Source organism: Lates calcarifer, linkage group LG5 (genome assembly GCF_001640805.2).
Source record: "Lates calcarifer isolate ASB-BC8 linkage group LG5, TLL_Latcal_v3, whole genome shotgun sequence".
NCBI lineage: Eukaryota > Metazoa > Chordata > Actinopteri > Centropomidae > Lates > Lates calcarifer.
The window spans coordinates 17,368,570-17,383,960 of NC_066837.1; the positions used below are offsets into that span (position 1 = coordinate 17,368,570).

A 15,391-nucleotide genomic window follows, 5' to 3' on the forward strand; every position below is an offset into this window, starting at 1 on the left:
AAATATCTCAGTGGTGTTATGAGACAGGATGGACCAGAGCGCGCTGGTTAGCATGCTAACTTCATTAGATGTCTTTGCAACACATTCTGTTGATAATTTTAGTTACACACACAAAAGTATAAAAGTATCCCTAATGCCAAAGTGGTCATACAAACTTTATCTCTGCTTGGAGATTGTTGTCAGGAAAGGACAGACGTGTCTTTCAGCAGTTGTTGTTGAGCAAGCTTCTGAATCAGTGGTAAAGTTGAGGTTCTGTTGGGTTGCTGTCATTAGTAACCAAATGAGAGTGATACTTAATGCAAAAAGGTAGCATTAGCTTACAAATTTTTTTAAGTCATGTTTCACAGTTTTTCTGATAAGCCTTTATTAAGATGCTGCTTTTATTTGATAAGGGATATATTCCTTCATGAAAGACATGCCCACAAAACACAGCAGAGAATACTGTGATACATTTTGTAAACTATTTAACTCCAAAAGCTTTGTGCGTGATGAATACGGGATATTACTGGTTGTATTTTAGATGTTTTTTTCCCATCAGTGCATGTCACATTGGACATCTTTCAGGCCTCTGTGTCTCACTGCATGTCAGGGTTGTTGAACACTGCCGTTTATTGGCTCCCCAGTGTTATGTTGCTCATCAGCTGGAACATTGTGGAGGCACTGATTAGTTCCAGGGGGAAGCTTTTCACTGACCTGGGAAATCAGTTCATTGGATGAAGTAATTTATAACTCAAGGACCTACATATCCTGGATAATATATACGGCATAATGTAATACATTTTACACTTTGCATGACTGTGTATAGTCTCTCATTTATTTTCAACTACTAAAAGTAATTCAGAATTTACAACAAAACAAAAAAACAAACAAAAAAACAACTACTGACATCTATTCAGTAATGATCATGTGGCCCAAATAAGATTGTATAGAAAAAAAAAAACAACACATTGTGCATTTTCTGTTTGTATTTTCTAATTGATGTACCTCATTAATCAGTTTCCACTGCCTCTGCCCTCTCATGTCATTGTCCCACTGCATGAGCAAATCTCACGTGGCTGCTTAGTGACAGCCTGACCTACTAATGCACACGCTGGGTGACACTCTTCTAACTGTACAGTCACATGCAAACGTGCGCACACTCCCATAATCCTTCAGTTTTCTCCTCTGACCTCTTTTCTTTCCCCTTCACTTTGTCCTTAAAAATATGAGGACAAGTCAGAAGCAATTATCTAGGTTGTCAGCAGTCTCAAGCAGGACTAGCTGAATTATACAAATCTGTCAGAACTGGGTTTGATCCAAATAGATTACCATTATCTAAATTCATTCAGTCATTTAGTGAACTCATTTTAAAACACCTCAAAATTCTTCAATGAGCACAACTATATGTGACCCAGTTCTTATGGTGTGAGCTGATCAATGAGAGTGTGTCCCATAAATATAAATCCCAATAAAAGTTTTTCCCTTGCATGTTATCGTGTTATCTCTCCTTCTTGAAGTTGAAGCATGACGATCTGACCTAAGTTGTTTTTTTTTACCTGGAAAATCCCTGGAGGTTGTTTCCTTTTTGGTTGCAAGCCTTTGCTAAAATTAGTGTTGTTAAAATTGACATGGCCGTGGGTAGCTTGCAAAGAGAATAATGCATTATTCAACCCCTGTGCTGAGTGCTCAATTGCTGCAGCTCTCTTCAGTGATGAGGATGTGAAAGGATGGTGAGTGAGTGTGTGCATGTACTTGGCCATGTGTTGACCACCTTCATTATACAAATGTGTGATATTCCACTGGATCTAGTCTTGGTTCAAGTTTAAAGTTATTTACATAGAATTGCTTTTACTGGAGGCAGTTTTGCCTCAGTGAGGGACTGGATGGCGATGTGATTTCAGCCATCTGTGAGTCTGCTAGCAGGTCTGTTAGGATGGACAAACTGACCTATTGACAGACTAACAGACAGTTTGGTCTAGTTGAAGAATGTATCTCTCCAATTACTGGATAAAAGTCCACATCAATTATTGTACATTATCATGGTTTCCAGAGGATATTTTCTAATGATTTTGAGACCTCTCGCACTTTTATTTAGTGTCATTATTGAGACAAAGTTTTCACTTTCACTCAAGAGAATGTCAAAATGTAAGATGGTTCCTGTCCATTTTGTACATCTGTGCATCACCATCAGGCCAAAATATAAACTTTGCACATTTGATACTACTTAATCTAACAGGCAGATTGCCATCAATTTGCTGGGCACACAATGTTGATTTTAATGACTCCATGGCCTTTCATCTACTGTCATTATCTGGACAAACATTTCCTGCAATATTCCTTAGGCTCTAAAAATATCAAAATCACATCATTACTGGTATGTTGTTTGGTCAGACAAACACTTTAGCATTGTGCTACGCATTAAACATTGCAGACACCAGTGGGGCCATAAACTTTTATTTTATTTTTCAAGCTGATTTAACAGCTCATGTGACCACTTTTACATGACACAGCATCATTACAACATAAATTAAGAACATTTCCATGCATGCATGTAAATACATGCTGAAGTGGCTGGAGATAGTTTGAACAGGCTGGATATCATTTTATATTTTTTTTAGTCGGGTACCTGATTGCTGGGTTTAGCAGTTTTTTTTCACAGAACACAAATTTAAGGTGTCGTAACAAGAGAAGCACAGGTGTAACTAATAACACCTAACGAGTCCTCCATTCTGTGTTATTAATCACACCTGTGCTTTCCCTGTTAAGGCAAGTGTGTTTTTCTACAAAACCACTTGCAGTTTGCAAATGATTACTATGCATAACAGACATAGAGAGCAAAATAACCTCATCCATAATTAATTGTATTGTACATTACCAGACATGTGTGTGGTGTACTCTGATAGTCTTCATGTTTTCTCCATACTTTCCCACAGGTGAAGAGGTTGGCCAAATGTCTGGACCCTGACTCTCATGGGAGGATCAACTTCAAAGACTTCTGCCGTGGTGTGCTCACAATGAAAGGTTAGAATGAGCTCAAATATGGAACCTGATGGACTACGTTTTCTGTGTATGTGTGGTTTAACATGCTGCTATCCTTGCTAGCATGTTATATCGGAAACAAATCCTGAAAAAGGAATCTAGTCACAGTGTAGAGAGGTAGTGGTTTAAGCAATGGGTTCAACAATCAAAATGTATTTTTGCTGCACTACTAAGCAGAACATTTTCAGCACTAGCATCATTCTTTATTGTTTTGTTTCCTGAGTGGGTGCTTTTAGTGGTTTGGTGTGGTTTACTGTGGAGTCACTCCTGTGTTTGATTTGCTAGGAGGCCAAATTGCCTTAATGCACAAATGATTGATGGCTGTATGGAAGGCATGTAATCTGAACCCAACTTCCACATTCTTTCACTGTCCTGTTTTCTTTGTATTCTGTACAGACTGTGAGTCTATAAAACCTGGTCTGCTTATCCACTACATTGGACTATGGCCAAACAGGACAAATAAAGGGACAGAGCCTGAGCAATAACCCCAAAATAGAGTTGAACAAACTGGGTCTCTAGTTCTGCTTTGTTGGGTGGTATTGGGTTACATGGCATTTATAATAAGATGTTTATTTAACACTGGTCATCATGATACTCCATGAAATCTTTCCCTACCTAAAGTCCATCATGTATCGTAATACCTGATCAAATCGATGTTGCAGAAAAGGTGATGATATGTCAATGTTTTGTTCAGAACTTGCTCCCAGGTGTCCAAAGACATCGGTTGCAGCTGGTTTAAGGAGGTTTTCATTCCACACATCAGTTTGATATGTAGGATAAAGTCCTGCATCTTTCTGGTCATATCGACTCTATCGCTTCCCTTAGTTCAACTTTACAACAGGTTTCCCGTGTTTATCTCAACAGATACGTATTCTCTTTAATAATGGATTTAACACACCAGTTATCTGCTCTTCACTGCAAGTGTTTGTGTTTTTGTCCTGATACGGACCCAGTGTTTTTACCTCTACCGAACACACAACATACAGGTGTGTGTATTACCAATATATTGCATATTTAGCATCTTACATAGAAAATTATTGCAGAATCTCACACAGACTGAGATGAGTCATGTTTTTTTTTTTTTTCTTTGCAGGTTACGAAGGGATCCTTAAAAAGAAAAGTGGAGCACAGTTCATCACGGGGCCAAATGAAATGGTTAGCTATCGGGTAAGTTTTTAAAGTGTGCAGTGTGTGCATGAATGTAATTTCTATTTAAGCATCCAATTACCTAATTTTGCTCAATAAGCTCTCTGAAATTTCTTGCCCCCAAACATTTGTTTTTCACTCACATGATCTCTCCTATCCTAAATTAAGATGATAATCAGGAATTATCACGTGTCTGCTAATGTTGGATAGATAAAGTGTGTGTGTGCATGTGGAGGGGGTCGTAGCCACAGTTTAGAAGTTATAATATTTTATCTAAATAATGGTTTGACACCAATCCCAATTTATAATGGCAAAAATGATAAACTATACATTAGTTTTCAGAATTCATTTGCAAATAGATGGAAGACATTGTGCTAAATGTTCAACCACAGTATCCCTCAGTGAGACTTGTTTCAGTGTGTCTTATGAGCAGCTGATCAGATGTTCAGAGCAACAACAGCAGCAGCAACAAGGCTGCAGTAAATTGGGAAAAAAAGCATGTACTACACCGTTCTGTCCACTTGATGGCAGTATTTAGCTGTAGATGTTCACTGTGGCAGTTAACATATGGCATTTCAGCAGCAGAAACATAGACGACAGAATATATCAGGATTATAAAAGTTATCAGTAGGAACATCCCAGATGAGATATAGGATTAGGTACATTTATGTAAACTGCTGGATTTGTGCTTCTACATGTTTGATTATGGCTTTTAAGAAACCATAGTTAAATTATAAAAATAGTTCAATATAGAAGTTTTCCTAATTTTATTGTGTACTGTGAACACTTTACAGGAATTGCATTGATTTTACATTTTGTCTTGCAGTTTTTCAGATATAACAGTTTCTATAAATGCGCCCCAGGGTATTGTCCTGTGTCATTTGTTTGACTCAATCTCCATCTGACGTCTGGGTACACTGAGATAATTGATTTGTTACATAATTGAGAGGAAAGGTCCCTAGATGTCAGATATGACACATATTTCAGACGTTCCTGGTGCAATCTCTTGGGAAATGTTATACTTGTCACTCCCTCCAGCATTAATAAGAAGGCTACTTTGCATAGCAACAAAGTCAAATAGACGTCAGCTCATCTTCATCATTTTGAACAGTTGAAGAATATTCTGTGCAACAGTTTGCATCAACCTCTTTTGATGAGTATAAGTTTAATGAGTATAAGGCTCTCTTTTCTCTTTCACAAGTTCTGTTTTTTTTCCTTTTTTTTCCTCTAAGTCTAGCTTCAGATTGTTTGTCTGTTAACGTGATCCCACAGGTTTAGGGAAGTTAAGAGTCTTTTCACTGCCATTGGTACAGTGTAACATTTCACTATACCAATGGAGAAGTGCTCTTAAAATATTCACACTGGGTGAAATGCAATACAGTTGCTGCCTACTGAGTCTTTCACAGGCAACACAGATCACTTCTCTTTTTTAAAAATGCTGTATCATTTGTGCACTTCCCCGTGAAACACAGCTTATAAATGATTGTATAGTAGCAGTCATATCATCTTTATTTCAAGAAGAGGTGCATGGGTCTATCTTAGATTACTTTTGACTGCATATCATTTTCTCCACACAGCAACAGGTAGGTGTGATTTGCAGTTTTTAGATATGGTTTTAGTTGTGTGTTTGAATAGAAATGCAGTGTGTTGTGACCTTGGGAATGTTTTTGTAATGACTGGGAATGGAAATAACAAATCAACCGCTCTTTAGGATGGAAATATGCATGTTACTCTACTTTTGTAGTGTGGACACAGACTAAGGATAAATGATGCCATGTGTTTTTGCTGCAGTTGTTTTCAGCTGTTGATGATGATGATCTAAATAAGAAACTACTTTTTGAATTTTAGTCAAAGCTTAGTCTTTTGTCAGACGTTTCTGTTTTCTTCAAACACAAATAAATAGCACACCCGACTGGCATAAGATGAGACAAGGATAACGTATTATAAATTTGTCCATCAGAGATTTTGCCATGGCATTTAGATGACAGCAGCTATTCCTATAAAATTTTGTGTGTAATAAGCCTTTCCAGGTAATGTCACAAATCAGTTAGCAGGACCACTTTATATTATTTTTGCATTATTTTAGTGAAGTACTTTGATTTAATGGGCATCAAATTTGATGAAATAGCCAAAAGAAGCCAGTTCACTTAAATGACCTTATCATAATTTATGTTGATATTGTAAAATGAAATTATGTGTACTGTGATCAAAGATGACGTCCATATTGCCCACCCCAACATACAGTAACTGATCAGAATGACAACTGACAATGCTGACAGTGAGGATAAAGGACACATGATTTCAGAAGGCAAAATTTAAAAAAGATTAGATATCTAGGCAAGTCCTAAACACTGTCAATAAACTTTACTTTGTTTTAGTGCTGTTTGAAGTGATGGTGGCTCTGTTTACAGCTGTTGTTATGAGACCAACTTGGCCAGTGTGTATACATAATTGATCTGTTGTAAGGTTGAACTGATCCCTGCTGAGCAAGAGCTCTGCTGCTGCGACTGAAAAGTGTTGTTCTACATAAAGGACCCCCTCTTTTCACCCAGTTCTTGTGTTTAACTGAATGTTTCCCTTAGGTAAAAAAAAAAAACTCTTAAGCTCTAAACTGTGGAATGAGAAAGCAGGCACCACATTTAGACTCATTGGAAGCTGCAGGCAGTTGATGCTACAGTGTTGGTTTCCAGTGCAGACATACAGAATGTAATCTGCAGGCACCTCTGTTCCCTCTGTTGGCCGTGGTCTGTGTGGAGCTTATCTCATTTTCCTTTAGGATGGTGTTTTCCTCTTGCAGTGGATAGAGATAAAGTGAAACTAATAACTGCTATTTAACCTTCTCACTGATAGCAACTACTTTATTACCGTCTCTTGAGTCTGCTGGAGGTCTTTTGTAAACATCTCCTTATCCCATTTTCACATTAGAGAGACTTCTCTCTCATTTTGTTGGATGGATATGTTGCATAGTTTTTAAAAAATTATATTTATGATCCATAGAAACCCAGTTATTTGAAGGCCAGGGCAACCAATTGTGGGAAAGGAGTAAAGTTGTGTTGCCATAGCAAGGAGAGGGAGGAATCCCTGTGTGTGTGTGTGTGTGTGTGTGTGTGTGTGTGTGTGTGTGTGTGTGTGTGGTGTGTGTGTGTGTTTGTGGGAGAGAGAGAGAGGAGGGAAAGGTGAGAAGTGTCTCATTATTTCTAGAGACACTGTAGTTGAGGATTTATTAGCTTGCTGTCTCCTGCTGCTTGGGTTCACACACTTGAATACCTACGCACACATATGCACATACACACATGCACACAAATATTAGTTAACGCCACGGAAAGACTCAGCATGGCCAAGGCAGGTGCTGAAATGAAGTTTGGCACATAGCAAAGACAGATTAAACTGGTGCACTAAACACCTGGGAGGATACATACATATTGTGTGTGTGTGTGTGTGTGGTGTGTGTGTGTGTGGGGATGTCTTGACCTAGATGCTCAGCTCCAGAATTAAAAAGACAGAGATAGCAGGATCAACTTATGTTTTACAATGTTTAACACAAAGCAATGTTAACTGATTTTTGTCCACCTAGAGGCAGTGCATCGAAACTGTAAACATGTAACTAATACATTACATGTAAGCAAACAGTTGCCAGCTACCGCAGTTGTGTTTAAATATCCACCAGATATTGAGCAGCATTAGTTTTCATTTAGAGTGAAGACTCTGGCTTAGCTGCTCTTGTTTTAGCTCTGCTTTGATCTCCACCAACTCCCAGGGGAAATATCTGGCTCTTTAGCTTCTAAATTCTCCACCTTGTTCATTAGCTAAGTCGCTCAATTTGTCTGTTTGTTGTTTGCTAGTAGTTTACAGCGAGTTTATCAGACCATTTTTGCCTGAAAACAACTGGAAACAGGGTTGCTGAATGAGAGTGAATCAAACAGTTAAGATGTGGGCCCTTAAACAAAAGCAATGAACTAAGAGATATAACAACACTGCGAAGAGCGGAGAGGAACTACACAGTAGGATGATGATTATTTGTGGGTTTGTCACTATGTACAGCATACAGAGTCATTTGGATCATTTGTTAATTTAAGAATATGGATGAATGCAGCTTCAGATAACCCAGCCTGTTTAATGTTATGTTGGTAGACTTAATGATGTGGAAACAATTATGTGCTGGTAGAGTTCTCACTATTAAAAAGGAATTACCTATTTGATCTGTAATGATGATGTTAGTAGTTTATTATTTTGTGCATAAGTTGAAAGTGAAATTCGATAATTAGCATTACTAATGTCTTTTAAAAAAAATGCTGATCAATGATGTACAACATTTTCAAACAATATCTTTCAGTTTTTAACCTGATATCCATCCATCACATCTACTGAGTGGTAATTGTATGCCCAAGTACAAAACCATGTTGCTACACACCAGTTATCTTAACCAGCAGGGAACCCCACCGAACCTGATCTTGAAAATATGTGAAAACTCTGTGGTGGCCCAGATATGCCTAGCCACTGCAAAAAAATAATCAATAATTTACACCTCATTTGTCCTCACATGGAGCGATGTTAAGTTTTTCTCCTCAGGGTTTCCAGCAGGTCAAAGGAATCATCCTAACTCTCTGCCTCTAATCTGCTTTCCTGTCAAAGCTTGTCTGCTCTTTCCTGTGTGTTTTCTTCATCTCCTGCTTGTTTTGTTTGATCTCTGTGCTCTCAGTGAATGCGCATCCTCCTTGGGTTATCATCAGAGAGGAATTTGTTTGTGTGTGTGTGTGTTACGGCTGCAGATGTGAAGGTTTTAGAGGTCAGGCACAAGCACAAAAACTTGTTGTGACTTCATCTTTTCCCCTCTTCTGTTTAAAATGTCCCCCTCTATTTTTATCCTTAGTCTCTGTTTCATATATGCTCTTGTTCAGAGCACCCCTTCCTGCTTTTTATTTATTATCCATCACTCCCCCAGTGCACTGCTGCACCCCTTGCTGTTTTGCATGTACGCCTCCATCCACTCGTTTCCTCTCCCTTTCTCCCGTCTTTGATTTCTCCATCTTTCCCTCTTCCGTCATCCCTTTCCTCCTCTCCTCTCCTCCCTCTGTCCACATTAGCACTTCAGATGAACAGTGCGGAGGAGATTGCTCTGCCAGTCTCTGTAGTCATTTCATGGTCTGATTAAAGAACTGAGACGCAGGGAGAGTGAGCCAGAGAGGCGAGAATTGAGACAAGCGTCAGGAGGGTGTAATAACGGCAAAAGTTGAAACAAAGAAAAGGGGATGAAAAAGGGAACCAGAACAAAATGAGAGAGAGAGAGTACAAAGGGTATGTTTGCTGTTTACCATTGTTTCTGCACAATGGGGAAAATCAGCCAGCCCAGTCGCACTGCAGACAACAGTATGTAGCAGAAGCAACATCCCTGTCACTGTCTGCAACATGAGCACTTCCCCATGTTAGTTGTCCACAAGCCATTGCCAGCTTTGTGTTGGGTGTTTTGTGAAGTAGCTCTTTTTGTACAGCAGAAGTTTGTTTAAAGGTCAACATCAGGTTGTTTATATTGTATTCATGTTTTTGTTCATGCAGTATGCATTAGGTAGTGTTGTCCTTCAGAATCCGTGCAATGATACAAAATGGCTTATGGTTCATGAGCTTATTGCAGTGTCTTTTCACGCTATAATAACTAATAGTCCCAAGTGCATGCCTCTATTACTACAATGTTGATGCACAGTCTGCAGGAGCACTTGATGCCACATTAGAACTCTTTTCTAATTAAGACTATCCTGTCTAAAAAAACAATTTATTGGTTGTTTTTTCATTGAGTATGTTTGTGTTTACCTGACAAGGAGCTCTTGAGGCCATGCAGATTATTACCGTTTGAAGCAGAGGAAGAAGTAATACATTGCTATAGCATCTCAAAACCACTTAGGAAGAAGATCATGGTTGGTGGTTGGGCGTGGAGGGGGTGAGTGAGAGAGTTATACATGAGAGAACGCTTCTAACTTCCTGTTTCCAACCAGCAGTCAATGTTGTTTTTAGTTTAACCATAACCACAGTCATTTCCCTAACCTTCACCAAGATGTTGTATTTCTAAACCTGATCAGTCCTTAACCATAGCAGTGTCAGATCATAAAACAGTCATGAATAATTTTTTTTAACCATCATATGCATTTTGGAAGGTGCTCCATCCTAGCTAATTAGTAATGTGTACTAGATAATTACAAGGGATGTTGTTTTTAGTTTGACGTGTTTCCAGGCCAAACTGGGACAGATGTAGAACATGCTAGAGGGACTACATCTACCAACAGGCCCTTGTACGCTTGGTGATTGCCCATGAGTAGCTGGAGGAAGTAGTTCAGGTGTTTGGGTTGTATTGCTCACCGTTGTTGCCACTGTGGCCCTAAGTAAATAAAAAATGGATGGATAGATCTGGCTGCATTAGTTGTTCCATTAAAATAATTAATATGTTATCAAAAAATCTATGAACTACACAGTCGGTTTTTCTGTTTTCAGTTTTGAGTACACCGCATCTGAGACCTTTGAACGTGATGTTTGGACAATCTGAAATCAACATGGTGAACTTTATGGCCACATTAAAAGCCACATAGTTGACTGATAGCCCCGCTGACAGCCATGGAAACCTTACGATATGTGATGCCACGTTGTGAATCATCTCCTATGATGTGATGTGATGGCACAGTGTGACAAGCTGTCTTTTAGATTCCCCATTTTTCTTGTGATCAGAGGGCAGTGTTGGCAGTCTGTGCCTTTTCTCTGATGTCTGCTAATGACCCAGACCTTTTCTCAGTTGCCATGGTTAATGTTATTTAGAAATTTCATTTAAGACAGTCGCCATCATTTGTCATACAGAGGTATGGAGAGACTTTCCTACAGCAACGGTGACCCATCATTTTTAAAATATGCAATGCACAACTTTAAAATATTATTAAGGATTTAGGGAAATGCTCGTACTAACATAATCACAAATATTTGGGTTTTAAAATATTGAAAATCACAGAGATGGAGCTGAGTTTGTATAGCAGTTTAAGCAATTAAATACTGTATGGTACCAGTGGGTGGTTAACTTAATTAAGTGTAGTACAGCACAAAGAGATGGTGAACTGATGTAAAATAAGATGCTGAGACAGTATGACATCTATAGCAAAGTGATGCATGAAATATGACAAGGATTTTGCCATGTGTATAGTCTACAAAAATATATAGACTACTGTACAGTAAAATGATTACAGACTGGAGCATTTCTGTTATAGGAGACATATAGCATGTGGATTAACTAGTTGTAGCAAATATAGCCTAAGGCAATTGGTGTTCATTACATTTGTTTGTTATAGTGATAGTATAAGGGAGCGGAAGGGGAGTGTTCATGTGAAAACTGACTGTATGAGCTTTGTCTACCTCTCTCAGAGTGAGGGAGGAGAAAATGATGGTGTGGTGATGACAGCAGAAAGACAAAGGATGACACAAGGCAGAAAAACAAGGGACAAAAAGACAAGGCAGTTAGAGGAAAGGAAATACAATGATAAAGGGAAAGATAGATGGCGTGCGGTGGGTTGAGTGTGAATTGATGGATGTGGAGGGATGAGAATTTGGAAAGAGATAAGAGCAGCAGATGGAATGCAGACAAAGACAGAGAAAGCCAGAGGAGAGATGAAGGGGAAGCAGAACAGAAAAAGACAGAGAAAAGATAAGAGGTGGACAAAGCAGAAGAGCAAACGGAGTCAGATAAACTAAGCAGCACCTTTTTATCTAATTTATTCATGGGTGAGCCATTTTGCTTGTGGTTGTGAGTGACAGGGCCCATTAGTACAGGTGACACTCATCAGACCTCACTTCCAAATCAGCCATTGGCCTTTCTCTGACCAGATGGAAACAGGAACGAATGATATGGTCAGGCTGTGCCAGTAATAAGATCATGATCTGCACTGTGGCTGCTTTGCTCAAAAGGATAAACATGGTTTGCATGATTCTTGAAAAGGTAGCAAATCATATTAAAAGCCCTGAAAAGTCTTGAATGTAGTTAAACATTGTGTTTTAATGGTTATATTGGGGTTCTTGTGACAGGTCACAGTTAGAAATGGTACATGCACTATATTGTCTTCAGTTGTTTTCACATTAAGTTGATTTTACAGCATAATTTTGGTTGCAAACACTGATTCACATTAAACAATGTGAAGTTTTAAATGGTACTTATTAAACCACCCTGTGAACTGAAGAACTGAATTGAACTAAACAAGCCTCTCACCTCAGTGTTGATTTTTGCATTCTTATTCTGTATTATGTAAAGCTATCCGATGTAGGTTATATCTGCGTCTCTCCCAGCTGAATTAACTATACTGCAACAGAGAGTTCATCTGCATTTCCAGAATCTGGAAAAACTCACGCGGTCCCATGAAAAACCAGTAACTGTAATGCAGCTGTGTGGAAAAAATGCCCAATTTTTCACCCATCGATCACAGTGCTGCAGAAGTTTGGAAAATACCCTTGAGGAAAGCAGCCAGTCAACCCAGTACGGTGGAGCTGCAAAATCATTCTAGCTCTGTTCGAGCAGAGACCAATCAATGGATAGTTTCGATAAAGAAATGCAGCAGAGTATCCTGGTAAAAGTGGGTCAAGGTGCATGCTGCTGCACTACTGAATCTATTCAAGGACCATTGTTATGTTGTTTTCTCTCTTTTTCTGTCCTCAGTTTTCTTGGTGCTTCACACTGTCAGTTACCAGAAAATGGCAAAATGCCATCAATAAAAAAAATACTGTGCAGAATATGGCACTTTTTTGCCAATACTATTGTCTCAGCTATACATCAGATTTTCAGAGGATTGAAAAAGCTTTAACAATAGGCTGATTGGACTGGAGGGGAATTATGTTTTGTTGATTTGGAAGAGCACAAGGATTGCTACTTCCAGTTTTTTTTGGCACCAATGTGTGTGGCTTACTTGGTTAATTAAAGTTTTGAAGGACTGTCATAAACATAAAAAATACACACACAAACACACACACAGAGTCTGGAATAGAGACAAGGCCCAGCAGAGTCCCACCAATGACAGTCAAGGACACACTGCCACCAAGCCGACATGATTATTCTGTAACTATCCAGCTATAAGGGAGGACTGCTAATGAACAGAAACCTCACTCGAGACCTTCCCTCTTTCTGTTTCTTTCCCTCTTTTTTTTCTCTCCATCTCCCTCTCATGTTCACAGATGCACATGCACAACTGCCTTTCTCCCTCTCACTCTCTAACAATAGCTGTAAATCATATACTCAGCTGGCTCTCGCTCATTTCAGTTGTGCTGTCCTATTCCCCACTTTAATGTACCCATACAGTATTTTACTTCTAAACCTTGTTATTTTTTAATACTCTCATATTTTCTGTTGTTCACTACCCCATCTTTTCCACTTCTCTTTCTCTGTCTTCTCCCTCATCATTTCGTCAGCACACACAGAAACATATGCAAGTAATTCTCTTTCCACTTTCTGATAAATGAAGCTTTTCAGTGGCGTTTGATTACCTCAGCTAATCCCACCATGCTGATGTAGTGTTTGTGTGCGTCCCAGAGCTGTTTCTTCTATGTTATGCAGAACGGAGTTGGAATCTTTAACAAGTTACAAACTCCACTGCAGGTGTTTAAAATCTTTTTATAGAGACATTCATATTGCTGATATGAGAATATTACATTATGTTACATTTCAAGCTTGAGGCAGTGTTGTGAAATGAATTAGCATTTGGAAGAAAGCTGCAACAAATATGACGAGCCACATTTGTCAGACTGGAGTCAGAGGCAATGCTGAGGATCGTGGTTTCATGGTATTTATTTCTGACTCTTTGACTTGTTATTCTTGAAGTTTATGTGACCTTATTCTGACTTTGAGCAGGCTCTGAGTTTCGCTCTTTATCCCTGTGTGTGTGTATGTGAGTATTTGAGTGTGAGTTGCCACAGGTCCAGACCGTCTGTTAGTGGACAGAGGTCACCTCCTGCCAGGAGCATCTGGGTGGAGAACATGAAGCATGAGCCTTTAGACACACATACACACACTTGGAAGATGAGCATATACTTGCATGCCTGCATTTATTTCTGTGTGCTTCCATTTAGGGAAGCTGAAAAATTCTGAAATGGAAGTATGTTCACGTATCCAGATTGGGTTGCACAGGTAGTCAGAAGGCAACAAATATTCACCTTTAACTAAGTTAGATCTTTGTGCAGACATGCTCTTCTTGCTTTGCTCTTGCTTTGTACAACTTTCTCTGCACTCTATTATGTTTGTCCAGTTCTCTCAAAAACAGCAGAGTGGAATTGTACTCTCTGTAATAGAGCTTGTAGCTGGAGGAGTACCCAACATTAAGTACAATACGGTGGCCTCTGTTGCAAGTCAACTTTTGTACCCCTGTGATTTGTATGTTCAGAAGTATAATTATATGCCCCAAGTAACCAAAGTGTACCTTTCAATAAAACATTTACACCAAGCAGGAGTGAGAGAATCACAGTGTCACCCATTTTTCTTGTGTCCTTCAAATTTTAGAGTAGGTTCTAGGTGTGATCAAAAGGTTCTGAGACTGATTGAGAGCATGGCACGTTAATGCCCATGCAGCAGTTACAAGTAATGCCTTTCATGAGTCAGTGTTATATGTTACGTTGAGCAATCAGCGTTGTGTCGAAGTCCATGAGGATCAGCAGGTCAACAGGCTCAGGGTAGCTAAAATTCAAGCTGAGGCGCTGCCGTTTTGACACGGTAGAAGAGATCCTCTTACAGAACAGGATTGCCAGGGAGTGTTCCAAGTGTGGCAGGACCTCTGGGAGCATTGTATCATTACTATGTGAAGGGGATGGCAGCCAAATTTAAATCAAGTATGGTTAATGCTTATTTTACGCACAGTCTCTGAACTTTTTGATCGTACCTCCTAGATAAGGTGTTGTATTTTACACAGATTCTAAAGCTCTCTATGGCTAAGTTGTGATTGTGGACAATAAAACAATTTGACTTAGACCAACTGAAACAATACTCTAGCCAATCCTTCAGCAGCTTTCCACCCTTGAACACTGCCAAATGTTTGATAGAGCCAAGCTGAAGGCCCTGCTACTGAGGATTGAATCTCGGTCTTTGCAGTGATGGATGAGTGTTTTTTTTTCCCCCTTGGCAACCCAGGGACCTCAATGTGAGTGCAGCCTTCACTGATTTAAGTAGCGAACTTTGTCTTAAGTTCAGACTGCAATGTTATCATTTTTTTCTTAAACTCATAAACTA

At 39.1% G+C, this 15,391-nt stretch overlaps 2 protein-coding genes across 5 annotated transcripts in view; both read left to right on the forward strand.

Moving 5' to 3' along the window:
- Positions 1–15,391, forward strand: part of misp3 (MISP family member 3) — a 68,623-nt gene that overhangs the window by 26,507 nt on the left and 26,725 nt on the right. The window lies entirely within an intron of this gene.
- The window catches only part of rab11fip4b (RAB11 family interacting protein 4 (class II) b), a 53,937-nt gene that overhangs the window by 1,276 nt on the left and 37,270 nt on the right, over positions 1–15,391 (forward strand). For 3 of the 4 annotated variants that reach the window (XM_018665101.2, XM_051070681.1, XM_018665103.2), the window contains exons 2-3: positions 2,913–3,000; positions 4,112–4,185. In XM_018665101.2, coding sequence (XP_018520617.1) covers positions 2,913–3,000; positions 4,112–4,185 — 162 coding nt within the window. Of the gene's footprint in view, positions 1–2,912; positions 3,001–4,111; positions 4,186–5,584; positions 5,748–15,391 lie in introns of those variants that run through there. The other variant, XM_018665106.2, reaches the window with a different exon arrangement.